This window comes from Marmota flaviventris, chromosome 3, assembly GCF_047511675.1.
Source record: "Marmota flaviventris isolate mMarFla1 chromosome 3, mMarFla1.hap1, whole genome shotgun sequence".
Classification (NCBI taxonomy): Eukaryota; Metazoa; Chordata; class Mammalia; order Rodentia; family Sciuridae; genus Marmota; species Marmota flaviventris.
Window position 1 is genome coordinate 39,262,489 of NC_092500.1, and position 19,028 is coordinate 39,281,516.

Consider the following 19,028-nt stretch of genomic DNA (forward strand, 5'->3'; position numbering starts at 1 on the left):
AACCCCAATCCTAAGCTGTTTTTAAATTCTTGATTTCTTCCAAATATATAGATTCCTGGAATGATACAGCAGATATCAAAAAAAAGCTTTTCTTTCTTGTTCATGGTCACATTTATTAAATAGTTGTGTATTGAGGGGGTCCTTGATATTTGACTGTATTTTATTGACTTAGTTATACTTTTGTTCATTTTTAATATAATGGATTCTATAAAATTTATCTGCTGTATTTAGGATCTTGTTTTATATCATGATACACAGAGAACAAACTATTTAACTATCATTAAATAGTACACATGACCTAGTGGTTAGAGTGTTGGCTTTTCAGCCAGATTATTTTGTTCAAATCATGGTTTCATCATTTATTAGCTTTGTAACTTTACGAAGGTTGCTCAGCTACTTTCAAATCTGTAAAGTACGGATAATGATCATATCTGTCTTTTAGGGTTGTCATGAAAGTTAAAGTTTTGCTCTCAAAATCTCTTACAGCAGTGTTGAGCATAGAACTGCAAAATGATTGTTAGCTGCAGCTGTTATTGCTCTATTTAATTTAATGTGTATAGTGTTTTATCTAAAAAAATTTTAAAAAATAATTATAGAATTGCTTTTGTGTATATTCAACAAAACCTGATAAGGTTACAAATAGGTCTATTAAAATTTAAAAATTTAAAAGTTAGATGAACTCAGTGTTTTAATGATGGATGTGTTGTATGATAATTAGATAAAATCAGGATTAGTTTCTTCACTTCCTTTAGTATCTAGTCATTGCCAAAATAATAGAATATATGATTTAGTTATCCCTCTCAGACTTTCAGATGTACATATACACATACATACTCTCATCTAAGATCTCTACTTGTCCAACTTCCAGGATTGATTTCTTTGGTTTTGCATCTCTGCTCCCACCCAGTCTTCTGCTATGTCTTCTATATGTAAGAGATGTGTATGTCTAGAGTATCACAGAGATGTGTGTGTCTAGAGTATCACAGAGCTTGAGGAGACAGAATCTCTGTTGGTCTTAAACGCTGAATTGTCTACTTGAGTCACGGGCCAGAGAAAGAGAGAAGATACAGCAAATAGGGCAGAACCCTTGAGTCTTAGGTCAGAGAGATAAGAGAGAAGTGGAGGATTTAAGACTAGGAGTGTGCTGTATGTAGAAAGAACAAGCAGTCCTTCCCTTTATGAGTCGGGAACAAGCTGGGGTACTGTAAAGTTGTTCATTTGTCTAATAGTTCATAAGTACCTGTAGTGTGCCAGCATCAGTGCTAAGTGCTAGTTTACATTCAAGGCCAGTTTTAGTTAAAAAAAGAAAAACTTCAAATTTCTTTAAGAGGAACAGTGACTTAGGAGGTTGAGGCAGGAGGATCATCAGTTCAAAGCCAGCCTCAGCAGTGTAGCGAGGTTTGAAGCAACTTAGCAAGACCCTGTCTCAAAATAAAAAATGAAAAGGACTGGGGATGTGGCTCAGTGGTTAAGTGCTTGGTTCAATCCCTAGTATCCCCTCTCCCTCCCAGAACAGTATATATTAATATGAATGATGTATATGAAAAGTTTAAATTTTTTAACATGAATATATGGGTGAAGAGGATGTGCAGGGTACAAGGAGATTTAAACAAGAATGTAAAGCTTTTTGATAGGGACATATTCCCCTGTGATGAATGAATATTCCTAAGGGTGGGGGTGGAAAGAAAAGCCAAAGATGAGCCATACAGATCTTTAACCAGAAAGGTAGAATCTGCTTTGTGCTCTACATGTGGGAATCTAATGATGACTGAATTCATTCTTCTCTGGGATCCCCTTTCCTATAACCTTATGTTATTTAGTAATTTCATTTTAGCAGTATTCACCACTGGTGCTGTTTTCTTGAAGATTCTGGCTAAAGGAGACAGAAGCCATTTGATTTTGTTTCCCAAAGCATAAAAGTGAACAGATGGATTTAGAGCCCTTGGGTACGGACCTTAGAGGAGTGACAAGTGAGGGATGGTGGGTGGGGCCCTTACTCCTGTAGGAGCCATAACTCACATAACTCACTGCCAATTTTGCAGCTCTGGATTATTCTCTGTATATGACTAGAACAATTGCTTACAATGTATTCCAGTCTCAGTATACAGCATATTAAATATGAGGTGAATTATTAAAAGTAGTCAGAATTTAAAGATATATGTGTTTCTTAGATCTTGAAGTAGGGAAAACCTTTTCTTAGCAAAATGACAGAAAAATCTCAAGGAAATACCAATAAAAATTGTCAGAGAAAGGGCATCAGCAAAGAAAATGAAGATACATAAAGTCAGTAAAAATCTGCCAAAAGAGCATCCTGATGACTAGAATTCAAATGAAACCATTATTTTTCAAAAAGGAAATAAGGGTAAGACAACCTTTTTCAACTGTTCTGGAGGAAAATTGCAGCCTATTTTAAAAGCCATAAAAATTAGAGATGTACACAAAAATTTGTGTGGAAGCCTATTTGGATTTTGTGTCCCACAACAAAGATAAAATTAAACAAATTATGCTGAATTTACAATTTGTGCTGTGCCGCTACTAAAGTTTTTGTTGTAAATGATGAGGTGATATATAAGTACATCTCAAAATGTGATGTCCACAATTTTCTGAGTTAAGAAATGCTTCTAGGAGAAAGATTTGTACCACAACGAAATAGCTAAAGATTAAGAATGATTTTTAGTTTTTCTTATATTCAGTTTTAAAAGTGATTTTATAAGGTACATAATTAATTTTGTAACTAGGAAAAAATGTCATTTTTCTTTAAAACTACTTTATTACAGTTTATTTAAATTTGTTGGAACAGATGACAGATCTGCCTTTGTAATCATGAATATTGCTGTTTAGAGAACTGGATACTGTTGAGCCCTGAGATGTGATGAGATACAATAATAGTATGAATGGGTACCAGCCATTGCTGAATTATATCTGATAGCATTACATGGCATTTCAGCCATGGGTGCTTTAAAAATTGGAGAAGAATGGAATTTTGTCTGTTTTTATTTCTTGTTTTTGGAGGGTTACAATTTCAGATTGTTTGGAAATGAGATTTCTTTTTTTCTAGAATACTCTTATTTTAAATCCATACAATCAAATGTTCCAAGACATGTTAGCAAGTTGTTATAAAGAATAGATAATTTGGTGTGATCAATCAAATTGGTTGCAAATTTACAAAGTAAATCTGGGTGTTTGGTCATTACCCTTGAAAATTCATATATTTTAATTTGTTCTGCTTAATAGTCAAATTTTCTAATTCAAGAGTGTGTGTAGCCATTTTGTAATAAGGAACACAGATATGCAGTAGCTTTTTTTCAGCTACCTAATTAGGATTGATCATTTGTTTATATTTCCCAGTTCTTTTCACAAAGAAATTATTTATTTGAACTTATTTTAGTTTTCTTTTCGTTGAGAAGATTTTTTTTTCATCATTTCAAAATAAAATTTTTCTTAGAAAACAGGGATGGAAGGTAAGGAAAAACTAGGTCAAAGTTGAGTGATGACAGAGTGCTATATGCAAAATAAATGGAGGATGAAAAGGGTATTACCAGAGGAGGAGGCAGATAAATCAGCAGCAATACTGATAGGATTGACATGGTATTGCTGAAGAAAGAAGTGGAATTCATTCTAACTCCCCTACTTTCATGGCTATGGTAACTTTAATTTTGGAAAGCAGAGCTATTTAATCCACTTTCATGGTTTGTATAATCCCAAATATAGACTCCCCCACTCCATGGAACTGTAACTTTTTTTTGTTTTTAATTTCTGAAAAAGCTTTGCAAAGATTGTTAATTGTCTCTTCCATGCCATTGACAATCATCCTGCTTTTAGAACACAGTTGTGTGACTTATTATACATAAATACAATGAATTTACTTCATTATTTGGAATTTTCATTTCACTTTAGTTTTATTGTAGTTCTGTTCCTCATTCTGATTCACTTAAAAAAAAAAAAAAAAGCGCTATTTTCTGTAGTTCCCAGAGCTTTGTAGGAAAGCATATTTGATGTTTATTGAAAACCTAAAACACCTAAGGGATCTTATGTGGATTCTTTATGTTAAGGTCGGATTTGTGTATGTTACTTAGATTGAGACATTTATTTAGAAAAGAATGAGATTAATTTTTTAAAGATTATTTTTAACATTTTGAAAATTAAAGAAGCATTATGGAAGATCAGTATCATTTAAATAATTTTTATGAACTTGTTTTTATTGTCTATTTGGAGATGAATGAATCATTGAATTCATTTTTAAGACTCATCATTTATGAAGGAAACAAGTGTGAAAAGAAAAAGGAATGTGAAGCCATATCCAGATGAATTCTTTGAAGAACTAGATAGTGTGCCAAAGAATTTTTTTAAATAAATGTTTTTTAGTTGTAGTTGGACACAATACCTTTATTTTAGTTATTTTTATGTGGTGCTAAGGATTGAACTCAGAGCCTCACATGTGCCAGACGAGCACTGTACCTCTGAGCCACAACCCCAGCCCCAGTATGCCAAACAATTTTAGCTGTCAAAATAATCAGTTAAAGGTCCTCTGGAATATACTATTTAATATACATTAGAAGTATCTTAAAATGTGTTACGACAAATTGTGTTTAAAATAGGTAAGTGTTCAGGGCTGGGGTTGTGACTCAGCGGTAGAGTGTTCACCTCGCAAGTGCGAGGCCCTGGGTTTGTTTGATCCTCAGTACCACATAAAAATAAATTAAAAAATAAAATGTATATAAAAAATACTCATTAAAAAATAAAATAACTAAGTGGTATGTTGATTGCTTTTTCTGAACCCCTGAATTTGTGCAATTGTTCTATAAAATTTCTAAGAAAAAATTACCATGAAAGAGTTCATTTAAGTTGTTTCAGTCTATGAACTTGTCAGATTTCTTGATACATTAAAAACCTTGGAAGTGTAATAATAGAAATCTTAGTAGTAGGAAACTATTACCCTTAAGACCACCAAGTCAAGTTTATTTCAGTGCTTAACACTCACACTCTCTCTCTCCCCCCCAACCCCCTCTCTCTTGCTCGCTCGCGCGCTCTCTCTCTCTCTCTCTCTCTCTCTCTCTCTCTCTCTTTCTCAAGAAGTTACTGTGATTGGCTAGTTTCTTTGTATTTTAGACTTCAAGTTTCACTTTCTCCCTAGCCTCAGAGCCTTTTTGTAATCTGATCCAGTCATTCTACCACACAGTCCCCTATTTAGCAAACATTTCTTGAAAAAAAGTTTACATATATATATATTTCATGTTCTATAATAGGAGCATGAAGTACTGTGGTGATGCTAAAATTGTGATTGTGGAGTCTGTTGCATTAAGCAAGATCTTAGAATTATAAAAACATAGTATGATGGCTTTCAAACTTTTTTTTTTTTTTTTTTTTAGATAAAAATGTGCTTCATTGGGGCTAGGATTGTGGCTCAGCAATAGAATGCTCGCCTAGCATGTATGAGGCCCTGGGTTTGATCCTCAGTACTACAACTAAAAAATAAATACTAAAAAAAATTTTTTTAAATGTGCTTTGTTAATGATGCAAATACCATGAATAGTTTTGCTGTTAGTGATGTTTTCTAAATGTCAAGCAACTTTTTAAGTAAAATTACAAACAAATGAAAATTTAATATTCCCTGGGTTTACAAGATAGCTGTCTTCCCGGAAAAATCTTGTATATTTTAAAATACTGCATTTCCCTCCTCTCCTTTGTTTTTATAGGTAAGTGGTTGACCTCAGATAATTATGAACTACTTTCTGTTTGCATGTCTATTTGCTATTACATTCTACAATAAGATGGGATATGAGTTAGTTTTTCTTTTTCTTTTCTTCTTCTTTCTGTGTTGGGGTTTGAACCCAGGGTCTTATGCTTGCTAGGCAAGCACTTTTATCACTGAGTTACACCTCTAGCCATTAGTAATTTCTTAACTATCTTTTTTTCCTCTGCAAATTTCAAGATATGTAGCATTCCAGGCTTCTGTAGTAATTACTAGCAACTCCTACTAATTCCATATTCTACAAAATTACCTAGCATATACCCAAGGTAACCTACACAAAACGTTTTGAAAAGCAGTCACTGATATTTTCTATTCAGTTGCTTCTTTTTCTTTATAATAATTCTCTGTTGCATTGTACTACATCAGTTTGATAACTGACACTTCGTTTACTCTTGGCTGTTGGAAAATTGAGTTCAGAGTTTGGAGTTAAACTGCTTAGGTTGTAGTTCTAGCTTCACCACTCATTAGCTTCGTGTTCTTAAGCTCGTTACTTAATTTTAATCCTCAGACTCAAGACTTTTTTTTTTTTTTTTTTGATTTAGGGATTGAACTCAGAGTTACTTTGCTACTGAGCTACATTCCCAATCCGTTTTATTTTTCATTTCAAGGCAGGGTCTTACTAAGTTGGTTAGGGCCTCCCTAAATTTTAAATATCAGACCTGGTCTGATTTCAAAATCTAAATTCTCTGATTTCAAAAATCTAAATTCTTATTAACACATACTTTTCAGATGATTCTAAAGTAAGCAAAATTAAAAAAAAAATAAAGTTAAGTGGTTGGGGTTGTGGCTCAGTGGAAGAGTGCTCTCCTAGCACACGTGAGGCACTGGGTTCAATCCTCAGCACCACATAAAAATGAAATAAAGATATTGTACCCACCTATAACTAAAATAAATATTTTAAAAAGTAAAGTTAAAAATGTTAATGGGAATTTCAAACATGCACAGAAATGAGAAAAGTATAATGAAGTAACCCATATACCTATCCTTAAGCTTTAACAGTGGTCAACTCATGATCAGTTTTATGTGTACTAAAACACACTACACACTCTACCTCTTGCACTATTTTTGAAACAAATTTCAAATAGCACGCTCATTCTTAAATTCTTCAGTATGTGTCTCTGAAAGACAAGAACTTTTTTAAAAACAAATGACAATATTATCACACCTGAAAAAGTTAAAAAATTCTTACTTAATCTTATCCGTATTTATCTATTCATTGTTCAAACTCTAAAACCATAATTTTAAGAATAGTTTCCTTGAGCAGTTTCCACATAGTGAGGTCAGAATATTGTTATTGGTTCACATGTCCTTTGTTTTTTTTTTTTTTTAATGTATAGGTCTCTTGTCCTTTCTTTGTTCCCTTTACATCCTCCTCTTGCCATTTATTAATGGGAGAAACTGGACCATGTATTTTTTTTTTTTTATAGCAGAGGTTTATTTTTGTATGACAGAGAGCTAAGAATGATTTTTACGTTTTTAAAGGGTTATTTTTGGGGCTGGGGAAGCAGATCTTATGTAGCCCAAAAGCCTTAAAGTATTTGCTCTTTGGTTTTTTATCGTTTTCTGGTCAATATTTAGAACATCCTAAAAATCTAGATTTTCATGATTGCATCTACATGGTGTTGTCTAATATGTTCTTGTGTTCTATTTCCTATAATTATTAGGTGGATCTAAGAGACTTGACCAGATTTTTTTTTGTGTGTGTGTGTGTGTGTAATTTCCTACCTTATTTGTTCATCACATGCCTTTCTTAAAATATCATTCATTGGAGTCATTTACATGCAAATATTCTGCTTTAGGAGTGCATTTTGATGAATTTAGACATATGTTCAGAGATTGGTAAGGCACCATGAAAATCATGATATGAAACATTTTCATTACTTCTTCTGTCCTTTTTCAGTCATTCCCCATCAAACCCCATACTTCGCTCATAGCAACTGTTGATGTGTTTTCTATCATTAGAATTTTGCTTTTTCTATAATTTCAAACAAATGCTTGAGACTCAATTCATTTTGTTGCTGAGTAGTATTTTACTACTTGGATGTGCTACTATTTGTTTACTATTCACTATTTGATGGACTTTTGTGTTGTTTCCACTTTTTAGCCATTGTGCTAAAAGCTGGATTTTTGTGTAAGTTTGGGGTGACCTACCTTCCTCCCTCCCTCCCTCCCTCCTTCCCTCCCTCCCTCCTTCCCTCCCTCCCTCCCTTCCTTCCTTCCTTCCTTACTTCCTTCCTTTCATTTTGATTAAGTAATCAGAGTCTTAATTCTTAGGTTATGTGGTAGCATATTTAAGTATATAAGAAACTGCCAAACTGTTTTCCTACATGGCTGTACCATTTTCAGTTCCCACCAGTTATGTGTGAGATTTTTAGGTTTTTCCAAATTTTTACCAGTACTTGATATTGTCAGGCTTTACTTTTAGTCATTTTGGTAGGTGGATAATATAACTCATTATATTTAAAATTCACATTTCCTTAAAGATTATTAGGTTGAGCCTCTTTTTATGTGTTCATTTGTCATTCTTAGATTTTCTTTGTTGAAGTATCAATTCAAATTTTTGGTCCTATTAAATTGGGTTAATTTCTTTTTATTATGTTACCAATATCATATATTTTTCTACTTATTTAGGTCTTTTTAATATTTCTCAGCAATATTTTGTAGTTTTTAATGTCAGTTTGTGGCATTTCTTGTTAAATTTGGCCATAAGTATTTTAAATAATATTTCTTTAAAGTTTTAATTTTTTGTTGCCAGTGTATAAAAATGTAATTGATTTTTGTATTTATTTTATATTTTGTCATCTTGCTGTACTTATATTCTATGAGGAAGATATTGCCATCTATAAATAATGAAATATGTGCACCTTTTATTTCTTATGCTTACCTTTTCCTACTGACTTGAACTGACAATAATAATGCTGTATAGAAGTGGTGGAAAAAAGAAGTGGTGTACGGAGCCAACCTGATTGCCTTTAGGGAAAAGATCTGCTTATTTTACTTTCCAGTGGGATGTTATATATGGATTTTCCTGATCAAGTTAAGACAGCTAATCAAGATGATGTATGTTTCTGTCATGCTTCTTATTAATGTATGATAATTTTATATGTATGCTTTTTCCCCTTTATTTTGTAAAGATGGCAAATTGTGCTGATACTTGAACCATGCTTTCTTGGGATAGATCCTGTTTTGGTCACGATTATACTTTCCTAATATTTTTCATTTGCTTTTCCCAAATTTTGTAAAGATTTTTTTTAAACCAGATATATTGGTCTGTTCTTGTATATTAAGGTTTTGTTTGTTTGTTTTTGAGGAGGTAATTGGATTAATGCCATCTTATAAGTTGAGAAGTATTTTCTCCTTCTGGAAGAATTTTTATACAAATGGTATTTCTTTAAATGTTTGATAGAATTTACCAACCATATAGTTTAAAGTTTTCATTGTAGGAAGGCTTTTAAACAAATTTAATTTCTTTATTACATAGAGGATCATTCAAGATTTTGCTTTTTGGTAGCTTTTCTTTTTTCTTTCTTTGGGTAGCTTTCAAGGAATCAGAGTGTTTCATAATATTCTTTTAATCTTTTGCCATCATAAAATATCATTTCTAGTGATGTTTCCACTTTCACTTGCTATAATAATTTTTTCTCTTTCCTTTTTTCTTCCTGATCAGTTTGGCTAGAGTTTTACTAATTTTATTATTTCCAGAAAACTGCTTTTGGTTTTACTTTTTACTTTATCTATTGTTTTCAGTTTCCTTCATTGTTTTTTCACTCTTATTTTTTCCTTCCATTTACAGAATTTTGGTTTAATTTGCCCTTTTATAGCTTTTTACGATAAAATCATTGATTTGGGACTTTTCTTTTTTCTAACAAACATTTACTGATATTGAATGTGTCTATTTTTAAAAAAATTTTTATACAACTTTATTTTATTTATTTTTTACTTTTTATGTGGTGAGGATTGAACCCAATGCCTCACTATGCTAGGCAAGTGCTTTACCACTGAGCTACAGCCCCAGCCCTTGAATGTGTCTGTTTTTTACCAGACATATTGGTCTGTTCAGTTTATTATTGTTTTGTTATTATTGTTTATTATTACTTTGTGTCTGTTTTTTTAACCAGATATATTGGTCTGTTCTTATTTATTCAGTTTTTATTTTTATTCACTGATAAATGTTTAAGCACTGCTTTAGCTGAATCTAATTTTTTTTAATATTTATTTTTTAGTTATCAGCGGACACAACATCTTTGTTTGTATGTGGTACTGAGGATCGAACCCGGGCCGCACGCATGCCAGGCAAGCGTGCTACCGCTTGAGCCACATCCCCAGCCCATGAATCTAATTTTTTTAATAACTCATTTGAAAATATTTTCTTCTTGTGATTTCTGTGACTCAAGAATTATTTAGAACTTTGTTTAATTTCTAAATATTTAGAGGATTTTTTAGACAGCTTTCTGTCATTGATTTCTTATTCAAATTCATTAGTGGTCAGAGAACATTCTTTGCATGATTTTACTCATTTTTACATTTGTACAGATGTTGTTTATGTTTCAGAAAATTTTCTGTCTTGGCAAACATATTGTGTGCTTTTGTCAAAAGTATATGTTCTTATTTTTGTGGTGTGTGTGTGTGTGTGTGTGTGTGTATGTGGTGTTAGAGACTGAACTCAGGGCTTTATACATATTAGGCATGTGATCTACCACTGAACCATAAGAGCTCTTATTTTTACAGAGTATTTTATTTTATTTTTTTAAATTTTTTATTGTTGGTTGTTCAAAACATTACAAATTTCTTGACATATCATATTCCACACTTTGATTCAAGTGGGTTATGAACTCCCACCTTCACCCCATACACAGATTGCAGAATCACATCAGTTACACATCCATTGATTTACATATTGCCATACTAGTAGTGTCTGTTGTGCTCCGCTGCCTTTCCCATCCTCCACCATCCCCCCTCCCCACCTCTCCCCTCCCCTCCCCTCCTCTCTCTCTACCCCCTCCACTGTATAACCCTGAGGGTCTCCTTCCATTTCCATGCAATTTCCCTTCTCTCTCCCTTTCCCTCCCCCCTCTCATCCCTGTTAAATGTTAATCATCTTCTCCTGCTCTTCGTCCCTACTCTGATCTTAGTTACTCTCCTTATATCAAAGAAGACATTTGGCATTTGTTTTTTAGGGATTGGCTAGCTTCACTTAGCATAATCTGCTCTAATGCCATCCATTTCCCTGCAAATTCTATGATTTTGTCATTTTTTAATGCAGAGTAATACTCCATTGTGTATAAATGCCACATTTTTTTTATCCATTCATCTATTGAAGGGCATCTAGGTTGGTTCCACAGCCTTGCTATTGTGAATTGTGCTGCTATGAACATCGATGTAGCAGTGTCCCTGTAGCATGCTCTTTTTAGGTCTTTAGGGAATAGACCAAGAAGGGGAATAGCTGGGTCAAATGGTGGCTCCATTCCCAGCTTTCCAAGAAATCTCCATACTGCTTTCCAGATTGGCTGCACCAATCTGCAGTCCCACCAGCAATGTACAAGTGTACCCTTTTCCCCACATCCTCGCCAGCACTTGTTGTTGTTTGACTTCATAATGGCTGCCAATCTTACTGGAGTGAGATGGTATCTTAGGGTGTTTTGATTTGCATTTCTCTGACAGCTAGAGATGGTGAGCATTTTTTCATGTACTTGTTGATTGACTGTATGTCCTCCTCTGAGAAGTGTCTGTTCAGGTCCTTGGCCCATTTATTGATTGGGTTGTTTGTTCTCTTATTGTCTAATTTTTTTGAGTTCTTTGTATACTCTGGATATTAGGGCTCTATCTGAAGTGTGAGGAGTAAAGATTTGTTCCCAGGGTGTAGGCTCCCTATTTACCTCTCTTATTGTTTCTTTTGCTGAGAAAAAACTTTTTAGTTTGAGTAAGTCCCATTTGTTGATTCTAGTTATTAACTTTTGTGCTATGGGTGTCCTATTGAGGAATTTGGAGCCCGACCCCACCGAATGTAGATCGTAGCCAACTTTTTCTTCTATCAGACGGCGTGTCTCTGATTTGGTATCAAGCTCCTTGATCCATTTTGAATTCACTTTTGGGCATGGCGAGAGAAAGGGATTCAGTTTCATTTTGTTGCATATGGATTTCCAGTTTTCCCAGCACCATTTGTTGAAGATGCTATCCTTCCTCCATTGCATGCTTTTAGCCCCTTTATCAAATATAAGATAGTTGTAGTTTTGTGGATTGGTTTCTGTGTCCTCTATTCTGTACCATTGGTCCACCTGCCTGTTTTGGTACCAGTACCATGCTGTTTTTGTTACTATTGCTCTGTAGTATAGTTTGAAGTCTGGTATCGCTATACCGCCTGATTCACACTTCCTGCTTAGCATTGTTTTTGCTATTCTGGGTCTTTTATTTTTCCATATGAATTTCATGATTGCTTTCTCTATTTCTACAAGAAATGCCTTTGGGATTTTGATTGGCATTGCATTAAACCTATAGAGAACTTTTGGTAATATTGCCTTTTTGATGATGTTAGTTCTGCCTATCCATGAACAGGGTATATTTTTCCATCTTCTAAGATCTTCTTCTGTTTCTCTCTTTAGGGTTCTTACAGAGTATTTTATAAATGTCAGTCAAGTTAGTCGACATGGTTTAAAATATTTGTATCTCTAAATATTTAGTATGTCTTGAGTTTATTTAATCTCATAACATCACCTTTATTCATTTTAATTAAATTTATTTATTATAGTTAGGTATATATGACATCAGAATGCATTTTGATTCATTGTACACATGCAGCTCAACTTTTTTCTCTGGTTATACATGTAGCGTCGCACCGTATGTGTAGTCATACATGTACCTAGGTTAATGAGGTCCAACATCCACCTTTCAATTGAAATGGCTAGATCATGTGCATTTAATATAATTATTGAGGTTAGATTTAAATCTTTCACCTTGGTATTTGTTTTCTATTTATCCTATCTTCCTCTTTTTTTCTTGTCTTCATGTGGGTCAGGTATTTTTTTAATCATTCCATTTTTCTTCAGTATTGGCTAATTACCATACCTATTTGAAAAGCTTTTTTTGGTGGTCATTCTAGAGTTTACTACATATAACTAACTCTTCTCAGTCTGTTTTTGTGTACTATTATAACTTGTCATATGAAGAGTAAGAACCTTGCCACGTCTATATCTTGCCTCCTGCCTTTGTTTCTTTACCATACTTTTTTGCTTTTCTGGATGTTATAAATCTTACAAAATATTCTTATTTTTGCTTTAAACAATTTATTGTATAATAAGGGGATTGGCAAAAATTAGAAAAATACAATTTCTTGTATTTATTCATGTATTTATCATTTCGTATGCTCTTCAGAAGTTCTTTAAAGGTTCTGAATTTCCATGTAGTATCATTTTGTTCTAGTAAGGAACTTCATTTAACTTTTAAAAAATACTCAGGTGTTATTGTAAAAGTCTATTTTGCATTTATTTTTGAAATTTTGCTGTGCATAGAATTCTTGTTTTTTAAAATGTTTTAATTTGTTCTAATTACTTATACATGACAGTAGAATGCATTTTTGACACATCATATGTAAATGGAGTATAACTTCTCATTTGTCTGTTTGTACATTATGTAGAGTTACACAGTTATGTAATCGTATGCACATAAGGTAATAATGTATAATTTTTCTGCTATCATTCCTACTCCTAAACCCCCTCCCATCCTTTCCTCCCTTCTTTCTAATCCAGAATATCTCTATCCTCACCCCCACCCCATTGCAAATTAGCACCCACATATCAGAGAAAACATTTGGCCTTTGGTTCTTTGGGATTGGCTTATTTTGCTTAGCATAACATTCTCTAGCTCCATTCATTTACCTGAAAATGCCATGATTTTATTTTCTTTTAATGCTGAGTAATACTCCATTGAGTATATATACCATAGTTTCTTTATCCATTCATCTACTGAAGGGCATCTAGGTTGGTTCCACAGGCCTGGCTATTGTGAATTTTGCTGCCATGAACATTGGTGTGGCTGTGTCACTGCAGTATGCTGATTTTAAGTCCTTTGGGTATAAACCTAGGAATGAGATGACGGGGTCAAATGGTGGTTCTGTTCTATTCAAAGTTTTCTGAGGAATCTCCATCCTGCTTTCCATAGTGGTTGTACCAATTTTATATTCTCATAGGCAATAGTAAACTATAAAATGGCCTTAGTCACTAAGCTATCTTTATGTATCTTATCTTCTTTACAGGATTATACATTACTTGTTTCTAATGTATCTTTTGTCACCCTCTATCCCATTTAGGATAGACACAAATTACTCGTTGAAAGATTAATAAAGAACAAGTGAACTTCATCCCTGTAAGAAACCTTGTCTCTGGTGATGAGAACTTAGAGAAAAGATATGTTGCCAGGCATATGAATGTAAAGATACCAGTTTTAAGCAAAGGATTTAATTTACAAGAATTAAGTATGAGCAAAGGATTTAATTTACAAGAATTAAGTATGTATATTGCTGAAAAGAACACAGATTTCTGATGCTATCAAATACATTTTCATATATCATCAAAACATTAATAATTCTGTTATACTTGGAAATAAAATGGAAACTTTTCTTTTTTTTCAGTGCTTAGATGAATACGAAGATGACGAAGCGGGGCAGAAAGAGCGGAAGCGAGAAGATGCAATTACACAGCAGAATACAATGCAGAATGAAGCTGTAAGTTTATTAGATCCAGGCACTTCCTGTCTGCCACCGGTGAGTATTTAAAAGTATCAGGAAGTCACTAGCTATTTTAACAACAATTTCAAAGTTGTTGTTAATAATTTTTTCAGTCTCATTTGGTAGCAGCAGCTTTTAAAAATTATTTCTAGTAGATTTAACCATTGATTTCCTTATATTCAAATACTTTTTGACTTAAGCAGTGTTTAGCTTTAGTTTCTTATCAGTGAGTATTTGCCAACTGACTAGCAGGTTTAAGTAGCGTCAACTGTAAAAATAACAAAAGAAAAACAATTACCTCCTTGCTGTAAAAAAAAAAAAAAGTATGAATTAGTAAATTGGATTGAGTGACCATTTCTATGCTAGGCTGCTTTTTGAGTTAGAATCACATAGCAAATAATTGAACATAATATTTTCTCCAAAGTCAAATGTTTAAACATCATAAGCACAATATATAGATCATGAATTTCCAGGAATATCTATATTTCTGTGTAATTATACTTTTAAACTAAATTTTAACTCACTTTCTAATTAGCGGCTATTTTAGACTTTTGTGGTACAGAAAATTTGATTGGCAATAGAGGTTACAGGGTTGTCTCAGTAGCTGGGTATAGTGTTGTATGTCTGTAATCCCAGAGGCTTGGGAGGCTGAGATAGGAGGATCTCGAGTTCAAAGCCAGCCTCAGCAACAGTGAGGTGCTAAGCAACTCAGTGAGATTCTGTCTCTAAATAAAATACAAAATAGGACTTAGGGCTCGGGGTGTGACTCAGTGGTTGAGTGCCCCTGAGTGCAATCCCTGGTCGTGTCCTCCCCTAGCCCCTCAAAAAGAAGGGATGTCTTAGTATATAGAAAAATCACTATAAGTGTGTGTGTGTGTGTGTGTGTGTGTGTGTTTTGCCAGGAATCAAACCCAGGGCCTTAAACATGCTAATATGCATGTTTTTTACCGCTGAGCTATATTCCTAGCCCTAGAATCTTTTTATCTAAACTGTAATTTGGAAATATTCTTAATATAATCTGGTCTTAAATTATTTTTGTGGCATTTTGAGATCTTGAGCTTAATGTGTGTCTTTTCAGAGTTCTATCTTGACTTTTTAAATGTGTTTTATTATAACACTTTAAAAAGAATTTCAGAGGAATATACACATCTCCCCATTTTATTGATTTAAAATGATGAAATATATCAACTTATATAAGATTATGAAGGTAAATGAAGGCCCAATATTTTGAAGTGATTAGGAACCACAGAAGTGAAACTTCTTTCTCCTCTACTTTCAGAGGCAGAATGTATTGACATGCAGTTTCATGGAGTGATATAGGTTCATCTGTTTTGTATCCCCCCCAAGTTGCTGCTGCTGAATTGTGATGGTAATCATCACAATTCTAGGAAAAATAGTACTGTATTTTAACATGGTATAATCTATCAGCCAATTTTCTTTCAGCATTTTTGTGACTGTTCATTATCTAAAATAATTGTTCCATTTGTGTAACATAGTTGAAATTAAATTTTAGTGAAGACTTCCTGCAAGATGAAAGCTTAATTCATTGAGTCTAAAATTGGTTTCAGTTCTTTCCCATGCTTACTTACTCTGGCATACCCAACCTCAGGCAGTGGCTTAAGAAAGTGAGCTTTCTTTTGTAGCCATAGGGCTCTATCCACTCACAGTCTAATATTATTTCCAAATATATGGACAGATTTGGAACTCAACTGTTAACTCAGCTGACCCGGGCTCTGAAGAGCTTTTCATTTCATTCAATTTTCCTTCTTTGCTGTAGCTTTTCTAGTCTCTTTCCAGGCCCACCCCACCGCCACTCCCTACCCCCCACCCTCTGTGCATGCTTTAAATTATTATTTGGGATTAGTTATTGATCACTCATTGGTAACCTTGGTTTCAAGTGTCTGTTTTGCCAGTTATTTGCTTAGAGTGAGAGTGAGGCTAAGATTTTCTTGTGGGCCTCCCTAGTTGCCCCATTAAAGTTGGAGTGGGAATAGGGAATACTCTGTCCATATAGTTGATTTCTCTGAGTTACTATCTATACTCACATATTCTGTGACTCATAAAGGATACACATTTGTAAACAACTCCAAACAACAACAACAGAGAGAGAGAACAAAACTACTGACGTCATTGGTTGCTTTAAAGCTTTTGGAATAGGACAGATAGAAAGACTATTCCCAGTATTGTGACTGAATCTTAGCCCTTAGGTGGAACAAATCTTTAAAAATGAACAGGATGGTAATATGAGTATGGCATGACAGTATGCTTTATGAAATTTTAGAATATTTTAAGTTTCTAATTAAAAATTTTTAAATGCAAAATAGTATTAACAGATAATGAGAATTCAGAAGTTTTATATTTTATCTATGATTTTATACATATTTAAAACTTTTTAGGGGCTGGGGATGTGGCTCAAGCGGTAGCGCGCTCGCCTGGCATGCGTGTGGCCCGGGTTCGATCCTCAGCACCACATACAAATGAAGATGTTGTGTCCGCCGAAAACCAAAAAATAAATATTAAAATTCTCTCCCTCACTCTCTCTTAAAAAAAAAAAAAAAGATTAAAAACTTTTTAGATTATATTAGTTTTGCAAATGAGAATTTCTGATCAAATGGCAAATTTCAATGATCAATGAAATTTGGAAAATAATAAAGCATGTGAAGAAAAGGGAAATTATTTTGGTTGTTCAGTTTTCTTTTATGCTCTGTTTTTTAAAGAACAGTTTATTAAATTTGAAACTTTAAACGTAATTTATTGCCAAGCATTGTGGCACGTGCCTGTAATCCCAGCTGCTCAGGAGGCTGAGGCAAAGGATTGTAAATATGAAGCCAGCCTGAGCATATAGCACAAGACCCTCTCTCAAAAACAAACAACAACAAGAAAAATCATTTTTATTTAAACTTAATTTTTAAAAAGTGGTATATAGTTTTATGCTAGAAAACACAGAAGCATAAAAGGATATATGATAAAAATGCTTCTTCACCTACTTGGTTACCTTCTCTGGAGATAACTAATGCTTTCCTTTTTTGTATATTCTTTTAGGACTGATCTATAAACAAAAATTTTTCTATATCCATACTTATATGTCTGTATATGTATTTCTTTAAAAAAATTTTTATTAATGCCTAATAATTATATACACTTGTGATTCATTGTGACATATTTGCTCATGTACATAAAACGTAATTTTATCAATTTCACTTCCCAAGGCTTCCTCTAGCTTTCCCCTCTCCCTGACCCTCATCTTGTGCTCTGTTGGTCTCCCTTCTATTTTCATGAGATCTTTTTTTCCCCTTCTCTCTAACCTCCACCTATGAGAGAAAAAATGTCCCCTGATTTGCTGAGCTTTGCTTATTTTTCTGAACTGGATGTTCTTCAGTTTCATCCATTTTCTTGCAAATGACATAATTTCATTCTTGTTTATGGCTGAATAAAACTTCATTGTGTATATTTATGGCATTTTCTTTATCTATTCATCTACTGATAGTCACTCAGGCTGGTTCTATGACTTGATTATTGTGAATTGTGCTGCTGTAAACATGGGTGTGTATGTGTCACTATTGTACATACGGTTACTTTAATTGTTTTGGATAAATACTGAGGAGTGATATGGCTGGGCCATATGTGGTTCCATTTTTAGTTTCTTGAGGAAGCTCCATACTATTTTCTATGTGATTATACAAATTTACTTTCCTACCTACAGTGTGTAAGAGTTTCTTTTTCCCCATACCCTCAATGGTATTTATTGTTGTTTGTATTCTTAATGGTTGCCATGCTAACTGGAATAAGACGGAATCTCAGTTTAATTTTTAAAAGTATTTTTAAAAATTTTTTTTAGATGTTTATGGACCTTTATTTTATTCATTTATTTATATGTGGTGCTGAGAATTGAACCCAGTGCCTCAGACATGCTAGGCAAGCACTTTACCACTGAGCCACAACCCTGGCACTCAGTGTAATTTTGATTTGCATTTCCCTAATTGCTAAAGACATTGAACATTTTTTCATATATTTGTTGGCCATTTGTACTACTACTTTTGAGAAATGTCTTTTTCATTCATTTTCTCACTTATTGGTCAGGGTTTTTATTTATGTTTTTTGAGTTTTTCATAGATTCTCAATGTTAGAAGAGTAAATGGCAAAAAATTGTTTCCATTCTGCAGGCCATCTGTTTATACTTTTGTTTCCTTTTCTGTACAGAAGTTTTTAAATTTGATTCCACCCCATTTCTTCATTCTTGGTATTATTTCCTGAGCTTTAGGAGTCCTACTGAGGAAATTTTTGCCTGCCTGTATATTGTTAGAGTGTTTCTCCTATGTTTTCTTTCAGCAATTGTAAAATTTCTAGGTTTTTGATCTACCTTGAGTTGACATTTATGCAGAGTAAGAGGGACATACATATGGATACCCAGTTTTCCCACCATTAGTTTAAAATGCTGTCTTTTTTCCAGCATATGTTGTTTGTGCCTTTTTCAGATATCTGTGTGGGTTTGTCTGAGTCTACATGTTCCATTGGTCTGCTTGTCTCTTTTTATGCTGGTACCAAGCTGTTTTTGTT

At 33.6% G+C, this 19,028-nt stretch overlaps 1 protein-coding gene across 2 annotated transcripts in view; it reads left to right on the plus strand.

Annotated features, from left to right (window-relative positions):
* The window catches only part of Pawr (pro-apoptotic WT1 regulator), a 105,743-nt gene that overhangs the window by 49,993 nt on the left and 36,722 nt on the right, over positions 1–19,028 (plus strand). For both annotated transcript variants that reach the window (XM_071609665.1, XM_027919728.2), the window contains one exon: positions 14,376–14,507. In XM_071609665.1, coding sequence (XP_071465766.1) covers positions 14,376–14,507 — 132 coding nt within the window. The remainder of the gene's footprint in view (positions 1–14,375; positions 14,508–19,028) is intronic.